General features: G+C 43.5%; 4 protein-coding genes across 5 annotated transcripts; 1 reads left to right on the forward strand and 3 right to left on the reverse strand.

Annotated features, from left to right (window-relative positions):
- Positions 1-58: 58 nt before the first annotated feature.
- Positions 59-3,349, reverse strand: LOC117752845 (zinc finger protein 2 homolog). Of its 2 annotated transcripts, XM_034570537.1 has the most exons (5): positions 3,155-3,349; positions 2,330-2,512; positions 1,537-1,870; positions 274-1,500; positions 59-238 (listed from the first exon to the last, which is right to left on the reverse strand). In XM_034570537.1, the coding sequence occupies exons 1-4, from the start codon at positions 3,270-3,272 to the stop codon at positions 297-299; spliced, it is 1,839 nt and encodes a 612-aa protein (XP_034426428.1). In that variant the 5' UTR covers positions 3,273-3,349; the 3' UTR covers positions 59-238; positions 274-296. The 2 variants fall into 2 exon arrangements, with proteins under 2 accessions (XP_034426428.1, XP_034426427.1); XM_034570536.1 differs by having other exon boundaries at positions 274-1,870.
- Positions 3,350-4,628: 1,279 nt separating this feature from the next.
- Positions 4,629-7,262, reverse strand: g6pca.2 (glucose-6-phosphatase a, catalytic subunit, tandem duplicate 2). Its single transcript, XM_034570538.1, has 5 exons — positions 6,936-7,262; positions 6,735-6,844; positions 6,308-6,428; positions 5,853-5,968; positions 4,629-5,543 (listed from the first exon to the last, which is right to left on the reverse strand). Exons 1-5 carry the CDS (start codon positions 7,166-7,168, stop codon positions 5,041-5,043), a joined length of 1,083 nt encoding a protein of 360 aa, XP_034426429.1. The 5' UTR covers positions 7,169-7,262; the 3' UTR covers positions 4,629-5,040.
- Positions 7,263-8,544: 1,282 nt separating this feature from the next.
- g6pca.1 (glucose-6-phosphatase a, catalytic subunit, tandem duplicate 1) lies at positions 8,545-11,465 on the forward strand. The gene is made up of 5 exons (XM_034570539.1): positions 8,545-8,857; positions 8,950-9,059; positions 10,399-10,504; positions 10,591-10,706; positions 10,957-11,465. The coding sequence occupies exons 1-5, from the start codon at positions 8,640-8,642 to the stop codon at positions 11,457-11,459; spliced, it is 1,053 nt and encodes a 350-aa protein (XP_034426430.1). The 5' UTR covers positions 8,545-8,639; the 3' UTR covers positions 11,460-11,465.
- A 2,169-nt stretch (positions 11,466-13,634) lies between these two features.
- psme3 (proteasome activator subunit 3) lies at positions 13,635-18,238 on the reverse strand. Its single transcript, XM_034570540.1, has 10 exons — positions 18,091-18,238; positions 16,877-16,909; positions 16,701-16,763; positions 16,318-16,422; positions 16,157-16,205; positions 15,909-16,027; positions 15,492-15,628; positions 15,292-15,346; positions 14,549-14,635; positions 13,635-14,395 (listed from the first exon to the last, which is right to left on the reverse strand). Exons 1-10 carry the CDS (start codon positions 18,130-18,132, stop codon positions 14,315-14,317), a joined length of 771 nt encoding a protein of 256 aa, XP_034426431.1. The 5' UTR covers positions 18,133-18,238; the 3' UTR covers positions 13,635-14,314.
- Between the last annotated feature and the right edge of the window lie 47 nt (positions 18,239-18,285).

Here is an 18,285-nt window from a genome sequence, read left to right on the forward strand (position 1 = left end):
ACTGAAGTGTGAAAACCACTGAGGGACATCGTTGCTTCTAAAAAACCTTAAAGACTCAAAGAGTTTCTTGCATTTATTTATTATTTTAAATAATAAACTGTTGCACCATTGTATGTAAAATACAAATATAATATTAGCTGTTCGATGATTATAACTTAAATTTAAACTGACATTGTACGGACATTTATAAGAAGGTGGAAAGATGGAAAACAGAATCTTTAAACCAATGATATTTTTAATGCCTCCACGCCGACGTCAGCCAGTTTTCTGGTTTTCCGTCCGTCAGTGATTCAGCGTTAAAGAGTCGTCACCTGCGCGGCTTCATCCCCGTGAGTCTGGACTTGTCTTTTCAGATCCTCTTCCCTCGAGGACCGTTTGTCTCGCACTCTGCAGCCATGCGATCGGTCTCTATCGTGGACGCCCATGTGTTTGCTGAGCGAGCTGTTCGCCGTGAAGCTTTTGCCGCAGATGTTGCACAGGAACGGCTTCTCCCCCGTGTGCGACCGCATGTGGATCTTCAGCCCGCCGCTCTTGAAGAACTTCTTGTCGCAGATAATGCATCGGTGCGGGAAGTCCCCCGTGTGGATCATCATGTGCGTCTTCAGGGTCCCCCTCTGTCTGAATCCTTTTCCGCAGATGCTGCACAGAAACGGTTTCTCCCCGGTGTGGATTCGCATGTGATCCCTCATGCTCTCTTTAGAGCTGAAGCCCTGAGCGCAAACGCTGCAAACGTACGGCCTCTCGCCCGTGTGCCTCCTCATGTGACCCATCAGGTTCCCGTTCTGAGCGAAGGCTTTGCCGCAGACGCTGCAGATGTACGGTTTCTCTCCCGTGTGGGTTCTCATGTGCATCTCCAGCTGCTGGTGGCCGTCAAAATGTTTGCCACAGACTTCACAGTCGTTGGATCTGATGTACGTTTGCAAGTGAAGCCTCAGGTTCTCCTCAGTCGCAAACCGTTTCCCGCAGACGCCACAAAGGTCCGTGTCCATCTCGTCTTCCTGCACATGCTTCAAGAAAGAGGCTCTGTAGCAGAAAGACCTGCCGCACACTTTGCAGCAGTATTTCACGTGAGGTAAATCCTGGTACCTTGGTTTTTTGGGTTTGTTTGATGCGTGACTTTTTGTTTGCGTCCCTCGTTTTTTGGTCTCATCTTTATCGCTGTCCACGTCCTCGCTGTCACTTCCTTCGCTTTCCTTCCAGTCCTCGTCACTGTCGCCTACGTTACTCTCGGCGTCTGCCTCCGACTGTTTGTCGCTTGCTTGGACTCTGCAGATGTTCTCCTCTCTGTGGGTTTGTAAATGAAGCCGGAGGCTGTCGTCAGCCTCCAGACGTTTCCCACAGACTCCACACAGGTCGGCGCTGTGCTCGTGCTGAAGAACGTGTTTCAGAAAAGAGCGTTTGTAGCGGAAAAACTTTCCGCACACTCTGCAGCAGCTCTGTCCTGTAGTTTGACTGTTGTCTATTGTCGTGTTTTTCCTTGTGTGCGTTTTTATTGTCGTGAGGCCGGCGTCGCCGTGGAAAGCAGCATGGCTTTGTCTCAGGCTCGGAAAAGTTCTTCTCGTGTCTGAATTGAGTGATTTATCGTTCAGCTCTTTCTTGCTGTCGTTGTTTTCACTCCCAGCTTCTGAGTCTTTCGACGACAGAACCTCCCGGTCACTAGGTGGCAGCACACACTGCTCCCCGCGAGTCTCTGTTTCCATCATCGTGGAGGTGCCCTTCTCCACCATTGGTGTTGGGTGAAGATGTGAAGACCGAGTGTGGGAGAACTCAGAGTCCGTCTCCGTGGACGCGTCTTTAAACTGCGGTGAACCGGATGTTTTCTGCTCAGGTCTCTGCTGCTCAGAGGAAACGTCCGACCCAGAGAGTCGATCTGAGGAGGAGGTCGGAGAGTTCAGCATCAAGATACAGAAACTGTGTGTGTGAGCGTAACATCACCTCAAATCAAACACACTCACAGCTAGATTTGCAATATGAAATAATAATGATTGAATATATCTGTCACACTCCTTGTTCCATGTTTCTTAAAAACTAACAAACAGAAACAGCAGAAAAACTGTGTTAACGCTTCATTTCTTTCTTTTTTTCATGGAAATTCATCTGGAAGTTAATAATCACTAAATAAACTCATTAAAATAATCTGTTATTTTCTATTATCATAACCAAACCACATGTTTCTTTCCTGGAAACTTTCAAGAATTTTTTACAAGGAAATATCAGACAAATAAAAAGTTTCATTATATATTAAAATTATTTTTTATTTGTGACGCTGTGTCAAGTTTTTACAAGAACGGCTGATAGTAAAATAAATTTGGATTTATGTGAAACGTACCCGAGTCCGTCTCTGTTTTCAACGTGACGTCCAGCAGTCGGCGCTGCTGCTCCATGTCGTCATGGCAACGGGAAACACCCGCCTCATATTCACTCATCATTTCCTCCAGGATCCTGACGATGTCGTCGGCGACAACCGACAGACGCTTGTGCACGACGGCCCTCTGGTGCTCGGCTGACGACTCTGCAGGAAGCACACATTAAAAAACAATAAAATAAAATAGTGAAACGACTCTCAATGTCGCAAATGTCAAAAATAATTCAGCTGCACGCACAGTTTTCAAAATGCAGGATATATCTGGGTAGTTTCATTCAATTGGTGGAAAGATAATCATCAAATCTTTGTGGCTTCTGTCCCACTTCAACAATTCACAATCAATTAGTTAACTGACACAAACATTAATGGAAACTGCATATTGAGGATTTATGAATCTTTCTTTTTATGGAACAATAAGTCAAAAGTCTCGTTTTAACTTCTCCAATGAGAATATTTGCTGCTTCACAGAATCTTTCATCCAACCACAGACTTTTAAAGGCGTCGCCTCAGACTTAGAAACATGTTTTAATATTTTCTGACATTTTGAAGAACAAAGAAGTAATTAAATAGTCAAGAAATCAATAAAAAGACACGAATCAATCATCCAATAATAGAAAATAATCGATTTATCTGAATAAATATGATATGGGAAGTCCTGTTGTATTTAAAATTAAAGATTTTAAAAACCTTTTCAGGGATATTAATGAATATTTTAATCAGATAAACTGTTTGATAAAAAGCTTTTTGTTGATGAACTGAAACATAAACAACAGAGGAACATTTACAAACCAGGGTTCATCATCTTCATCATCTTCATCACCCTCCCCTGCAGCACAGTCACTATCTGCTGAGCAGCAGCTCTCAGTCTGTCGCTGAGCGGCCTCTTCATCAGCTGCAGCCCCGACATGATGCTCTGCTCCTCTTCCTCACATTCAGTCACACCTTCAGCCTCAGGTTGTTTCACACTGTGTCTCTGCAGATCACTTCCGGTCCACCGCTTCCTGTCCGGGCGAGAATCAGCTGCTCGGCCCCACAGCGCCCCCCCGCGAGTCCTCCAGTATTAAATCATGCTCCGTTAGACAGTTTTTTTAGAAACAGAAATAAACATATTACATGTTTTTAGAAAACAACAATAATAAACATATTGAATATTCTCTAGAGACAAAAATATACACGTTGCACAGTTTTTAGAAACAGAAATAACACAGTACACATTGTGAAAAACAGGCATATAGATAATATATAATTGTTTAGAGACTAAAGTAAAATTTGTACATATATTTAGAAACTAAATATAACATTGTTTTTTTATAAACAAAAATATACATATGACATATGGAAATAAATATATTGATTGACTAAATGATTAATCGGTTAATCAGATCTTAATGTCTTAATGTCTCTGTGTACTTTTGTAATATCTATGTTCTCTTGTACACATGCTTTGTTTTTCTTCCTGCTTGCTTTACACTACTTTATCTCAATGAGATCAGGTTTAAGTAAAAGTTATTAACGCATCTATAAGACAGATAAAAGGGATTTAACCAAAGGATTTGACTGAAGAAATAATCAAAAGTAAAAATTATTCTCACATGCAGTCACCTATAAACATATTTGTGAGTCTTTTCCTATGTGAAGGTTGTTTGCATCAAGGGTCACATGACTTTCTGGGTCACTAAACATCCGTGACACACGGCGGTGTCACGTGTGCGTTCTGCAAAAAACACAAACAGACAAATATTGAATGTTCGGCTCACACCGCCGGCCTTATGTTCCCCAACAGACAGATGTATGACGTGTGTGCATCTGTGTCCTCGCTGCCAAGTCAGGCCAAAGGCCGCAGCGCCGATTACAAGAGTAAATGAAGTTGGGTCAAAGGTAAAAGGGTCAAACTGAAACCTTTGGTCCAGTTGTTCGCTCAGTCTGAAGACAAACATTCATTTATTTCATGTTTATTTTTGAAAACATGGAAATAAACTGACGACAATAGTGTGTTTAGCCTAATTGTTTGCAATGCTCATCTTCAGATGCTCTTCGTCGTGACCACACATGACACAAAACATCCAAATAGACACAAGAAAAAAGATGCTGATGCAGGACCTTTACTTGATATCAAGTATTTTTCTATTTTTAGTATTTTTAGTAAAACATCTGAATATGTGATGAATATGTGGTTAAATATCAGTAAATGTAGATCAAAAGAAATTACATTTTAGTCCAGTGCACTCGTGTGATGCAGTAAAACACGAATCAGGTCATTTGATACATTTTCAAGATTTTTATTAAAAAATATTCAAAACTGTCTCAAAAATATTTTATGTAACATTTAAAAATACATTATTGTTACATGGGAAATAACACATCAGAGCTGTGAGTGAGCGATATTGTCCTTCGACTGAGTTTCAACACAGCGACTGAAAATTCAAACAGTGACTTGTGCTGATTGTTTGTCCAATAATCGTGGTATTGTTGAATAAATTCAGAATATGTCTTTGGAGGTGCTGCCGGGCGTCCTGGGTTGTGCTTTTCACATATTGTCACACACACAGTTCAGTGTTCAAAAGGCACCAGTGACAATCTCTCCTTGATCTCCTCTGTTTCTCCTGAGGATCGGTCGGACACCAGTGGAAGAGACTCTTGCACTTCCGTCAGTCTTTTATGATCTGATCCACCGCTCACGCTGCCTTCTTGCTCTGCAGGCTCAGGGCTCCGTGCACGCAGTAGGGGATGATGCTGACGGTGACCAGGGGCACGGCGGCGCTCTTGCAGAAGGACAGCAGGTAGTAGAGGGACGCGGTGTGCGTGGGAGGCTTGAAGGAGTCGAACAGGTGCAGCAGGAGCAGGGAGCTGATGATGCAGCCCGCCTTCATCACCTTGCCGCTGCTCTTCTTGGTCTCGGTGTAGAGCGGCGAGTGCAGGCCCAGGCCCAGGCCGAACAGGCTGCCCATGTTCCGCAGGAGGCTGGCGAAGGGCGTGCTGTCCATGTGGACCCACTCGGGCCTCACGCACCACTTGTGGGCTTTCTCCAGGGTCCAGAGCAGGTCCACACCCAGAGCTTTGAGCAGGAGGTAGAAGCCGACAGCGAAGGAGGTCAAGCAGAGGGTGGTGTAGAAGTACTTCTTCATGCTGGCGTTGTAGATCCACTGGGTTCTGTTGAAGGCTTCAGCCACGATCATACCTGAGAGCAACACAGGTTCGAAAGCCCAGGTCAATGTTGAACACATTATTCACCCCTTTTGTGCCCTGGGTGTTGTCTCCCAGGCAGCATAGAGCCTGCCATTTATATTTACAGTTAGTAATGATGAGATCTGAAAGTATCAGGTATCAATAAACACATTTCCTTGTTATGGAAAGCACAGTCACAAGCTTTATCATCGTACTATCCCAACCCTGAAATCCACCAAAGTCCTGACTTCTGAAACCAAACCTTTCCCTTTTACCATTATTCTAATTTGTTATCCCATCGTCTACTGACGTCCACACTGACCTGTGATAACCCCGCAAACGACCTGGTGGGGAAAGTGGGCGGCGATGAAGACCCTGGAGAGACACACACACACCTGGACTCCCCAGAACAGCGTCCACAGAACGGCCTTCAGGTACCTGCCCAATAAACACACATTTGAACAGATTACATCAGAGAAAATACAAACGTTGACACGAGACAGAAGATGCTTGATGCTGTAAATCACTCCGGCTTCTTGCCCCATGACAAGCAAGTCCACATTTTTAAAGCCGTAAAATAATTGACACAGTTTTTCTGTGCTTATCATGAGAACCTCAGCTGCTTGGACGTCACAACAAGCCATGTGAAAAGATTCAGATTCTGAGGAGTCAATGATCAACCAGGGGACAGATAGTGTGTCCACAGTGATAAGGTGTGAGTGGAAAACAAGCCGCAGGACAACAAAGTGATTCTCTCAGACCTCTGAGACCACTCACCACTCTTTGTTGGTGGATTTCTTGCTTCCATATTTCTTCTTGCTGATCATGAGGGCGAGGATGGAGGTCACCAGTGTGTAGTAGACCCCAGCGGCTCCCATGGCGTGACCGGAGGGGCTGCCTGGAAAGATCGGAGGCTGATTAACTCAACTCAAAGCTGGGTGACAGACAGAACTTTATTTTGCTTTATTAAGAGAGTGTCTCAGGATGGTCGGTCTGTCCCAGGGGACAAATACTTTTACTTTTAATATGATGACAAGGCCGGATTAAAAACCTGCAACTGTCCAAATTGTATTTTCAATTTTGCAGCTGATTGCAAATTAACTTGTGTTCAAACACAGAAATGTAATAATGTGGACATAATACATAGAGAGTGGGAAGAACTGGGGTTTAAATCCATGCATGCAGGTGAAGTGGGATTTCTCACCTGGCCCAGTCTCACAGGTCATGGGGTACTGCTCGATGTGAGGACGGACGGTGTTTGCATAGTGAGCCGTCTCGTGGACCCACCAGTAAGGCCTCTCCCCAAACAGAATCCTGCAGGAAAAACACAAACACAGCCTCAGTTATAATCTCAGAAAATTGAGAATGTTTAATCCCACAAAGTCAAAGATTTACTCCGTCTCACCATTTAAACACCAAGTTCAGCCAGTCCCCGACCACGGCCACCCAGATGAGCTTGATGCCCACGGAGGCTCGCAGGTGAAACCAAAGTGGGAAGAAGATGAAGAAGGTGTTCCTGAGGTCGGCCGCCCAGGACACCCAGAGGAACAGGCCCTGGGCGTCCTGGTAGTTGGTCTGCAGGTAGTGGGTGGTGCTCACCCCAAAACCCTGCAGGGCGTCCATGACGGCGCTGAGCATCTGGGCCTCTGCAGCAGGGGGAGAAATGTCCGTCTGGAGAAGAGTGAGCGAGTTAGACCAAAAAAAAGAAGAGGGACTGTTGCTATCAGTGACACAGCTGGTTGGTTTTATACCAGAGGGACCCACCACCCAAACGCATGCTCACGCTGATCTTTGGACCTTGCACATGTGCAATAAAACACCGGGAGTCAGGGGAGTTTGGGAGGTTTGTCACACAAACAAGAGGGAAAGATAGCATGAGAGCAAAACGTCAATCGGTATCTGTCTCACTGAACTACTGTACTTAACAGAGAGAGGATCAAACCAATCATCTGCAAACAAACAGTTGCCACAGAATATTCCTGTACGTCACATTCTTTATTTCTTTAAGTGAAATTAGGTTTAGACGACTATGAGGACGTTTACCTCTGACAAGGAGGTTGTGTTTTCTTTTTGTTCGTCTATTAGTTTCCAGGATTAAACAAAAACTACAGGACATATTACCATGAAACTTGGTGGAGGGATGCGACATCAGGAAAGAACTGGGAGTAATTCCTGGATCTAGATGAGTGTCTACAGAGCTATGAACTGTTCTTAGTGCTTTTCTAATTTGTGTGTTTGTTACCAGGATTATGCAAAAAGCACAACATGACATTTTGTGGAGGAATGTGGCATTTTGTGCGATTCTCAGAGAATAATTCATGCATCTTGATGAAAATCTGTGAGTGTGTGCATTTGGTTCAGATCCAAATCTGGTGAATTTAACTGTGACTGTGAGGATGATGTTTTTCCATATCTCTTCTGCTCCATGCATTCAGCCCCGCAAGTAATAATTTCCCAGTTATGTAATGTGTTTTTTTGATGATTTGGTGAAAACACGGCACCTCTCAGAACGGTGGAGTAACCCAGTTGTAGGTTGCATAAGGACATCAATGATTAAGTGAGTGGACTGAGTCGGAGCTGTGCAGATAGTCGGTGATAACACAGGAGGAGCAGATTGGCAGGTTGTAGGTCGAACACAAGTGGCTGCTCCGTCTGACGGGGACGTCCCCGCACACGAGCTCAGGGTTTATCTCGTTCCCTGGGACACGTCGGTCATGATGGTTTTCTCTCATCAAGCACAAGGAGGAGAGGAAACAGGACCAACGCTCCTAATGTGACGCAGCAGACAAAATGTGGGCCAAGATCAATGGATTTCACAAGCTGCTGGCTCACTGTGGGAACACAAGCTACGTTTCTGTTTCACTGATCACAGAAAAAAGAGATTTTCCTAGAAATAACCGGTGGCAGCTGATTTCTGTAATGATGGATTTTGGCCTCGGGGGGGGGGGTTAAAGGTTAAGGAACCGTCAGTACTGTCCAAAAGGCAAACAAATGTGCCAGCCTTGAGTAAAGTCCAGTGGGGATCACACAGTGGCAGAGCAGGGGGGTGGGAGGGGGGGGGCCTGAGAGAACCTGGACCTAACCAACAACACCCCAGACTCAGTGCATCATGGATCTCCTCCACAGCTGGGGGGTTGAGCTGGCCGTCCACCTGCAGACCACATACAGCAGCTACGGGGGTGTTTTCCACCTGGCGTCCACGGTGGCCGATCTGCACACCACGTTCTTCTGGTTGTTCCCGGTCTGGTTCCACCTGCGGAGGGACACGGCGCTCCGGCTCATCTGGGTGGCTGTGATCGGAGACTGGCTCAACTTGGTCCTGAAATGGTAAACTGTCCTCATCTGATAAGGAAGTCCCCGTTATAAAGAACACACTTAAAGAGGGAAAGTGGCAGTTTGAGTCTTGTTGGTTTCTGCAGGGTTCTCTTCGGGGAGAGACCCTACTGGTGGGTTCACGAGACCCGGTTCTACGGAGCAGATCCGGTTCCTTTTCTGCAGCAGTTCCCCATCACTTGTGAGACTGGACCAGGTAGAGAACCGAGCAGAGCTGCACAGGATCACTGCCTGATGAGATTTATTCGGCTTGATGAACGATTGCCCTTCGTTGATTTGTTTCCTCATATTATCTGAAGCGTTCCAGGTTTTCTCTGCATGAATGAACATAATCTCCAACGAGATAAATTAGTTATAAACTCCACAACCTTTGGCCTCTTGTAGTGACTTTAATCAGCAAATTGTTTTATATAACATCTCCTGGTTGTCAGCAGTTCGGACTGGGGAATTTATCTAAGTGTATTTACACAAGATACTTTCTGCCACTTCATACTCATACGTCTCTGCATCAGTCATTCATCAACTGATTGAATAGAAAATATTCAGCAGATTAATAATCCATAATGAGTTATTGAAAATGTTACAGTAACCAGTAAACAGTAAAATGCTGTTTACACATTATTGCATCAGTAATATTTATAATAATAATAATGATATAACAGTGACGGGGACATTTTCCTGCCTTTAATACTTTTTATACTTCAATTCCATTTTCCTGATTACATTTTTCTCAGGTTAAATTATAACCAAACATTTAACCTGATGTAGATATTATATTTGTTGCATGTGTGTGTGTCTGTACAAAATAACTCAACAATGCATGGAGGGATTGTCACCAGACTTGGTGAGAGTGTTGCTTGGCCTGGTCGCTCCAGAAGGTAAACTGTTGAGGCTGATGGGTCAAGGTCATTAGACTAATAGATCTGTTCAGGTCAAAAACACTCTCTTGTTTCTCTTCCAATCGTATAAATCGTTCACCATTGCAACATCGTAAGACTTCAAAGGAATCTCTGAGCACTGACACTTTGACATTAAAGCAAACTGACCACAAGGAAATCTTTGCTTAATGAATCGTTTGAAGGTTTTTTTTATTTAAAAGTCTGGATGGAGTTAAATAGTTAGTCACAAACTAGAGCTGCGAATCCAGTGTAGACCACACGGTGAAAGTTTTATGTAAATCAAATTAAAGTTGTAAAACGAGGCTTACCTCCTTTTGGCAGTAGGTGGCGCTATCACTATCACTACATACAGACTAATAGATCTGTTCAGGTCGGGGCTCTGATGAAGCGCGAGCAATTTGGGGACGATTGGACTATGTACAGTGGAGTTATAATAAAAACCAAAATTGATTTTGTTACAAAACCTGTTTCTATTGATATTTTACAAATATGTGACCTTTGAGCGATTCATTATACTCATAAAGATTTTATTCATATACTGAGCCAAAAACGTTTCACTCTAAAACCGGACATCAGAAGCCGTCACTGGTGAGTGAACCTGTTTTAATCTGTTAAAGTAAGAGTGTGCTCTTGCAGGAAGTCCGTCAGGTCACGCTATGGGCGCGGCTGGCGTCTGGTACGTGATGGTTACGGCGCTGCTCTCTATGGCCACAGAGCAGCGATGTTCACCTCTACTGTACAAGTGAGTCTGCGTTATCGCAATGACTCATTTCTCTGAACCTCTGGGCTCCGTGTGCTCACCTTCAGCGTCCATTCCCTCCCTGTCAGATTCCTGCAGATGGGCCTGTGGCTGCTGATGGGCCTGGTGGAGCTGGTGGTCTGCACCTCAAGGGTCTACATGGCCGCACACTTCCCACACCAGGTCATCGCTGGAGTCATCACTGGTTAGTCTGGACCAACACATCTGGACTATGTGAACCCTTTTATGAGGGTCCTGTTTTATAACTATAACAACACTCTGAATGGGACCATTCTCAACCAGGATTACTTTTACTTTGGATTCTTTGAGCAGAGAACATGTTTCTGTTAACACATCTGTATTCTTACTCAAGTAAAATCAATGTATTTTAACTGTTTTTCATGATTTGAGTACTTCTTCTACGGCTGTGATTTTGTCTGATGTTTTTGTGTCAGGTGTCCTCGTAGCTGCAGTTGTCTCTAAGGAGAAATGGATCTACAGCGCCAGCATGAACAAGTACTTCATCAGCACCGTCTTCTTGACCTCCTTCGCTGTCGGCTTCTACCTCCTGCTCAAAGCTCTGGGTGTGGACCTGCTCTGGACCCTGGAGAAAGCCCACAAGTGGTGCGTGAGGCCCGAGTGGGTCCACATGGACAGCACGCCCTTCGCCAGCCTCCTGCGGAACATGGGCAGCCTGTTCGGCCTGGGCCTGGGCCTGCACTCGCCCCTCCCCAGCGACAGGAAGAACAGAAGTGCTGCTTCCAAGGCGGGATGTATTATAATCTCTTTGCTCCTGCTTCAGCTCCTGGACAGATGGACATTCTCCTCGGAAAACCACCTGACTTTCTATTTCCTGTCTTTCGGAAAGAGCGCCGTTGCACTTTTAATCCCAACCACTGTGGTGCCGTCGGCTCTGAGCAGGATTTGCAAGGGAAAGAAAGAAGAGAAGAACATGTAATCGAGCTCAAAGTCAATTGTTAGTTTAGTTTTCTAAAAGGATTGTTTCTTCTCATAAAGGATGTTCATTTTGGTCCCTGAAGTTACGGTGCCAGCCTGCAGCTCTTTAACTGTAGTAATATTCACATTCTTGCTGAATAGGGGTTAGATGAGAGGTTGGATATCAGTTTTACAAAGAAAGAAGTTTTCCATATTGATATTGATGTAAAACAAATATTTTTCTACAAATATACTGAGCTCCTCAGGAAACTGTCAGTTCTCTTTCAGCTCATGTGACGAATAAACAATGCAATTGAAACTGACCTTAAAAGAGTCGTGATTTTTAACTACAAGGTTTTTTTCTGAACGTCTAAGACTGATACTGATTAATTCACAGGAAGGAACAACCATTAAATATTAACTCGAGCATGCTCCCATCACTCAGTCCCACAGAGGAGTGACTCTGCCTTTCACGTCAGCCACGAGTTTCCAGGAGAGACGCAGAGGGTCAAGGGGCAAAGATTGTTGCAGACAACACGCGGGATCCAAGGTGAGACCGTTTGATGACATAATAACCGCGTTCTCCTTTTCAGCCACCTAAACCTTTTCCGGTGCTTATCTCTTAAAGATTAATCTATATGGTGCTGGTGTGTGTGGGCCGGCTGCTCTGTGGGTGTGTGATACAGACACGGGGGGGGGGGGGGGAGGGGGAGTCGGTGGGATCAGACGTTACAACTGCGTCAAGAACATTGAGCAACACTCTGTTTACATTTACGACTGATTTACACATGACGTCATTTAAAGTTGATCGTCGAACGTGTAAATAAAAAAATAGAAAAATAACATATATATAAAAAAATATACCACTAAAGCCAAAATGGTTTGGTCTAGCATATCTATCCAAGAGACTTATTTGTTTGTTATGAAAAGACACATGTCCCCATCGATTTTTGTACATGTCGGACAATCGTGGTGTCGGGGCTGCCCTTTAGGGGGCGCTAGTCAGTTATTTTGACACGCCTATTGGCAAAATAACTTAATAATTCCTTAAAACCATATGAATATTTTCAGGGGGGGATCTTTGAGTTAGTTTTTCTCTCCGTCTTGTTGTGATGACACTCATCTCAATTTGAAGTTGATCAGATGAAAGCCCTGGGACAAGTTCGTCAAAGTAAAAATGTGGAATATGGCCACTAAATGCAAAATGGCGGGCTTCCTGTTGCGTTTTTCATAATGCCCCTTAAGACCTTTTTGTTTGTCTGGTCATGATACACCTGGGCTACGATTTTTGTGAAGATCGGTCAAAGGGAAACCTAGGGGCTGCGTTCCAGGGGGCGCTGTTGAGCCATTTTGCCACGCCCATTTCAAATTACTCCAGAATACGTAAATTTTCACCACTTTCTAATTTTCTGGAAAGTTTGGTAAGAAGTTGAGCATGTTGAAGCCCTCAAAAAGCAGCTCAAACTGGATGTTTTTCTCAGGGTTGCAGATTTTAACCTCATCAGTCTCATCTGGAAAAACATCAAAATCAGTCAGATGAAGTTCACGTGAGTAAAACAGTGATTCACACCTGAAGTCACACCTAAAACACTTTAATAAAATAAACTTACAATGAAATTCTGTATATTGAAGTATATTTGGGTCAGAGTCTCTATATTGAAGGTAAATAGTTTGAGGCTCAAAGTGGTAAAATATTACATAGATGTTTTATAAATTAATAGATTGGAGTTGCAGAACTTTATTTTTTCTTCTGTCCTCTCCCATGAACTCTCATTCCCCTTCATGTTTATCTTGTGAACCTGTGGAGGGGCCGAGGCCTGAGGTTGGGAACTAGTGTGTCGCAAGCAGATAAACCAGCTACAGCGGTGAAATGCTGCGAACACGTGGCTGCATCCGTGTGAACAAACAAAGGCAACTCAGGGGAACGTTTTCTGGGCTGGGTCAAGCACTTCTGCTGTTTGAAGCTCATTCTATTGATAACGATTCTGTACTTTTATCATTTTGAGTGAACTGACACACAGAAATTTTAGCTTTATTCGTGGATTGTGGGAGATGTCGTCAAAATTTAAATAATCTCTGGTTGTAAAGAGTTATTTTACTGTTCACAGTCACCAAGACCTTGTGTATGAGCATCTGGACACAAGCCACTATCTGATATTTCATTAAAAATGTTTGCAACCACACAAAATATTCAACATCTTTATCAAAAAATGTTTTATTCAATATTCAATGACGCGACAGAAGAGATGCTTTGGTGACTTACATGAATTTTCACTGAAAACCATCAAGTCGGTGAAACCTACAACCAGCTTAATAATCATATTTATCATGACTATAATGTGTAATGTGCAGACGACATTCGGAGAAAAAAAAACAAAAAAACACAACAGCTCGTGTTGCATCTCCTGTGAACAACCATCGTCCAGGAAACACAACAGGAGACGAATAAACAAAAAGTAACTGACATTCACTGAAGCAGCGGCCACGACACAGACAACTGCTCGGAACTTTTTTAATTCTTTCCTTAAAGAGCCACGAATGAAGCGACTTCACAAAGTTGTGAGGACAAAATGTTTAATTAAAATTAAAAAATACATTTTATTATCCATCTCCTCCTTTTTCTGGGAGAATATTTTTTTTGTCTTCAATGGGTTTAAAACAAGAAAAATATTTTACAATTAAAACAAACAGAAAAAAAAAAACCTGTGTGTTGTGTCCATGTTTGAAGCTACGTTTCTGTAAAGAGCGTTGTTGATTTGTCGGTGAATGTCTAGTTGTCGTCCTGTGGACCGGGGCCAGGCTACTGTGGCTCGACAGGCATGGCAGCGAGGGGACGGGGGGGTGGGATGGTGGGGTCGGGCGGTGGCTGGATGAACATCAGTACAGGGCTTCGGCGTTACTGCTTCGAGGCCTCTTGATCTTCTCAATGTTCTTCAGGATCATATCATGTAACGTTACCTTCATTAGAAAAGGAAAAGACTTTGTGATCATGAGGGAAAAACTACGCGTGTAAAGATGCATGTCTTTGTATACAAGATACATATCACACGTGAGCTGCGTGTTATTGATACATTGACTGGATGGAGTTGAAGAATAAAGATCTTTACGTACGTATTGATTTCTGAGCTCAGAGACTATGATCTTCAGACTGATGTATTCCTTCTCATCAATCTCGGTTACTGTGCGCCGATAGTCCTCCTGAAGACAAAAGGTGATTGGTACATTAATATTTATATATGACTTTATAATACAGTTACATCACATTCAACAGAAACATGAGATATTTTCATTAATTCAACTTTTCTGCCTCTGCTGCCACGGTAACACAGGCAATCAGAGGAGAAAACCAGTGGTGCTGAATTCAAAATGTTTTGTTGCTGTAATTGAGATTCAAACACTGTTCCCTCAGTTGGTGATTCATTCCAAAACTGAGCCAAAGTTTGAAAATGTATTTAACATTCAAATCTGCAGCTTACGCTCAAACGTTACGTGAAACAAAACTGTTAGATAACAAACTTCAGCAGCTTCTTAATGAACGGGAGGTTTCATCGTTTCCTCGAGACCCCTGCAGCCATCTTTAGCTTAGCATCATGGATACAGGAAAAACATGAATAGAGGGTCTGTGTAGAGGTCAGGGCTGCTTTGCTTTCTGGTATTTGCTTGAACATTTTTATGTACATTTACTGCAGCTCTCAGGAACAAGAGTCTTATACATTTAAATAATAACAAAGTTGTCTTGGACTTTTATTGCAAACATGAGAAACTATAGAATAAGCGAGAAGTTGCACGTACAACGTTGTACAGACTTTTACTGCATTCTGTGTTTAGTACTCAGTAGTAAAATCTTTACTTACCACATGTGGATATTTAGCTATTTTAGAAACCAGCTTGGCCCTTGTGATGTAGTATCTGCAAGTAAAGAAGACAGAAATTAAACTGGTGAAATCTTTCTTATAAAAATCCCAAAAACAGAACAAACTACAGCTGTTAAGGAGCAGTTCCATCTTTCTGACTGTAGCATGTACAAGACAGGACAATAAGAATCTCTGTAAACCTTGATATCTGGTCGAGGTAAGATGCTGCCTCCCCTTCAACTGTTCGGAGTTCAGCTACCGTCTCCTCCTGGATCGACACACCGAAGTTGTTGCCGTCCTCTATCCTTGGGATGAGCAGCTGGACCCACATCTTGACCTGCAGAAGAAAACAAAACTGAGGAATGCAACATCTGGAATGCCACCAGTCAAGTCTAAATGTTCAGTGTCGGTCAATGACGTATTCTGAAAACATTCTTCAAATACAGGTAAGGGCATCTCTTATCTGAAAGTAAATATTCTGTGTAGTAAGTTCTGAATCAGCTCTTTGTTCTCCCCGTAAACTTGTGTCTGCTTTTTCCTTTGTTAAATCAAAGTCTTCTTTAATCCTACACGTGTTAACTGCAGATGCAGGAGTGATGTTTCAAGACGTTACTTACTGTGTTACATTTCTCTATGAGTGTCCTGATCTCCGGCTTGACCTTTTCAATGAGATCAACGAGGTTTGCGTTGCTCTTCATCATCCCGCCCGGCATGACGAACACCTTGGTGCCAGTCACTGGGAGACCGGAGAGGAGAGAGCGAAGCCATTTCAAACATACGAGGAGCATTGAATATTATTATAGACGGTTGATGTAAAAATCTTCTATGAAGTGTGAGGTAAAAAGCTTAATAGCTGCACACTCACCCTTGTCCTCCCCACCTCCATCCTCGAGCTTCCTCTTTTTGGCATTTTGCTGTAACACATAAAAACATGTTTAGACGCAGTTACTCAGCTCACGCTCTACACACAGTAACTGCAGCTACTGTATTTGAGGGTTGAATTAAACTTGAAAGATGGAGCCTCACCGCGTCTAGCCCGTCATGCAGGTTTGAGAGCAGGATGGGGTCCGGCACCGTCAGGTTTATATCCGAGTGGATCTCCTTCAGCTCAATGATGTTGATGATTGGATCCTAAATGACAACAAGGATGAGCGACTATACAAATCTGTTGACTGAGATATTTGGCTAAACCATTACTACTAGAGCTGTATCGTTTAATTGATTTGTAAAAAATTATCCAGCAACTATTTTGAAAATCGAGCGAAAGTTTCAGTCATTATTTCCAAAGCATAAACACCAAATATTTGCAGTTTCTAGCTTCCCGAGAAAATAAAAGTGCGTTCAGTTAAACCCAGTTCACAGATGTGAGACCATACAATGTGTTTTCTCTGAACGAACACGTCACTGACCTTCAGGAAGTGATCAAGCTCCAGTAATTTCTTTGGGAAAAAAGCTGCAACTAGTTCCTCTGCCTGAAAGAAAAGAGCAAACATGTAAATGAGAGATGCTGGAAAACCAAATAGTTTAAGAAAAACTGTGTGTAACAGTGATCATGAAACACTTCTTTTACAAGTGAGATACTTACTTCTGAAGTGATACGTTCACGGAATGCATCGACCTGTAAACACAGACAAGAACCAAAACATCAGACCAACACGAACAATGGACAGATTAACCTTTCCCCTTCCCAGAGGCAAAGAGCTAAAGAGGCCCCTGACTAACACCACATGCTCCGGAACAACACCTAGTGTGAACATGTAGGTGGGGACTGCATGGAAAACAGGCCATGAACTTGTGAAATGTTTGTAAACATGAATTATGGGTAATTAAGATGGCGACGTTCTATGTATCGGAAGTCTGAGGAAAAGACTTGGACTCGAAACATCACAACAACAATGTTAAGATAATGGCTGATGCTTCTGTCCGCATCATCATCATCACAATGTCGGGCCCAGACACTTTGATATATCAGCTTTCATGTAAATAAAACAGCAAAAGCCTCCAGGTGATATTCCAGCAAAACACAAAATAAAAAACATTTCGCTGCTCCTATCATTTTAGTATTTGTTACAATTTTTTTGTTGTTGACTGATATCATATTGTGATTAACTGCTAATTTTTAATCAACTTATTCTTTCATGTTTATGTGCTACACCTTTTGTATACGTGTCATATATATATATTCAAATTCACAGATCATGTCATTGTACTCAGGTACAACATGTTAAGTTTCTCTCTCCAGATATAAAGGTGTAAACATATAGAAAACAATAAAAGCATGTAAATAAAACCAGTAAAAGCAGCAGGTCGGTCATTTTGATTGTAGATCAATGTGCATGTTAATAATTAATCAATGTTAATAAGTATAGTTGTGAATATCTTCGTTAGACTCTCAGATAACGGCTCATTGATTTAAGCGCAGTATTTAAACCGTCAGTTGGTGAATAAAAACCTGGAGCCCGTTAGAACCCGAGGTAACCTGACGCCGGTACCACCGCAGCTAGCTTAGCGGCTAAGGCCCCGCGGCTCCACGCATGTGCTCCACCGCACGATCCGCTGTTCGTTAGAAACACGCGGGGCCCGAACGCGGGCTTCTCCTCGCCACTCGCGGGGTTTCGCGTCGGTGGGACACGGCTCCCGTGCGGAGGCGTGACGGGATGAGCCGTGAACGTGCGGGACACGGGCCGGTTAGCCGCCGTTAGCATCGCACGGCATGCTACAACCGGAGGCTAACGAAGCTAGCCGAGCAGAATGGAAACCGGCCGTGTGGAGTTGCGCGGATTGGGAGCGAGGCCTCACCTTGGTTTTGATCTCATTGTCAACCTTGAGCAGTGAAGACATCTTCTGTGGTCAAGCGGGCGAACAGCGATTGTCCCAACGGCATCAAACTCACGTGTGAACGGGCAGCTTGTTGCTTGTCAGCCACACTTTGCTGAGCTTAGTGATGACGACATCGAGACGCGACGTGACGCACCGCTTTCACGGCGCGTGTCC

The sequence above is a fragment of the Hippoglossus hippoglossus genome, chromosome 19, assembly GCF_009819705.1.
Source record: "Hippoglossus hippoglossus isolate fHipHip1 chromosome 19, fHipHip1.pri, whole genome shotgun sequence".
Classification (NCBI taxonomy): domain Eukaryota; kingdom Metazoa; phylum Chordata; class Actinopteri; order Pleuronectiformes; family Pleuronectidae; genus Hippoglossus; species Hippoglossus hippoglossus.

Excerpts from the sequence above, each read along its gene's own strand:
- LOC117752845 (XM_034570536.1), bottom strand. The coding sequence starts at position 3,272 with ATGTCGGGGCTGCAGCTGATGAAGAGGCCGCTCAGCGACAGACTGAGA. Across the intron at positions 2,513-3,154 it reads GATGAAGATGATGAACCCTG|AGTCGTCAGCCGAGCACCAG; the intron begins GTTTGTAAATGT and ends TGCTTCCTGCAG. Across the intron at positions 1,871-2,329 it reads GAAAACAGAGACGGACTCGG|ATCGACTCTCTGGGTCGGAC; the intron begins GTACGTTTCACA and ends CCTCCTCCTCAG.
- g6pca.1 (XM_034570539.1), top strand. The coding sequence starts at position 8,640 with ATGGATCTCCTCCACAGCTGGGGGGTTGAGCTGGCCGTCCACCTGCAG. Across the intron at positions 8,858-8,949 it reads CTCAACTTGGTCCTGAAATG|GGTTCTCTTCGGGGAGAGAC; the intron begins GTAAACTGTCCT and ends TGGTTTCTGCAG. Across the intron at positions 10,505-10,590 it reads TGTTCACCTCTACTGTACAA|ATTCCTGCAGATGGGCCTGT; the intron begins GTGAGTCTGCGT and ends CCTCCCTGTCAG.
- g6pca.2 (XM_034570538.1), bottom strand. The coding sequence starts at position 7,168 with ATGCTCAGCGCCGTCATGGACGCCCTGCAGGGTTTTGGGGTGAGCACC. Across the intron at positions 6,429-6,734 it reads GACCTGTGAGACTGGGCCAG|GCAGCCCCTCCGGTCACGCC; the intron begins GTGAGAAATCCC and ends CGATCTTTCCAG. Across the intron at positions 5,969-6,307 it reads AAATCCACCAACAAAGAGTG|GTACCTGAAGGCCGTTCTGT; the intron begins GTGAGTGGTCTC and ends TTTATTGGGCAG.
- psme3 (XM_034570540.1), bottom strand. The coding sequence starts at position 18,132 with ATGTCTTCACTGCTCAAGGTTGACAATGAGATCAAAACCAAG. Across the intron at positions 16,910-18,090 it reads ACAATGAGATCAAAACCAAG|GTCGATGCATTCCGTGAACG; the intron begins GTGAGGCCTCGC and ends CTGTGTTTACAG. Across the intron at positions 16,028-16,156 it reads TGGAGGTGGGGAGGACAAGG|TGACTGGCACCAAGGTGTTC; the intron begins GTGAGTGTGCAG and ends CCGGTCTCCCAG.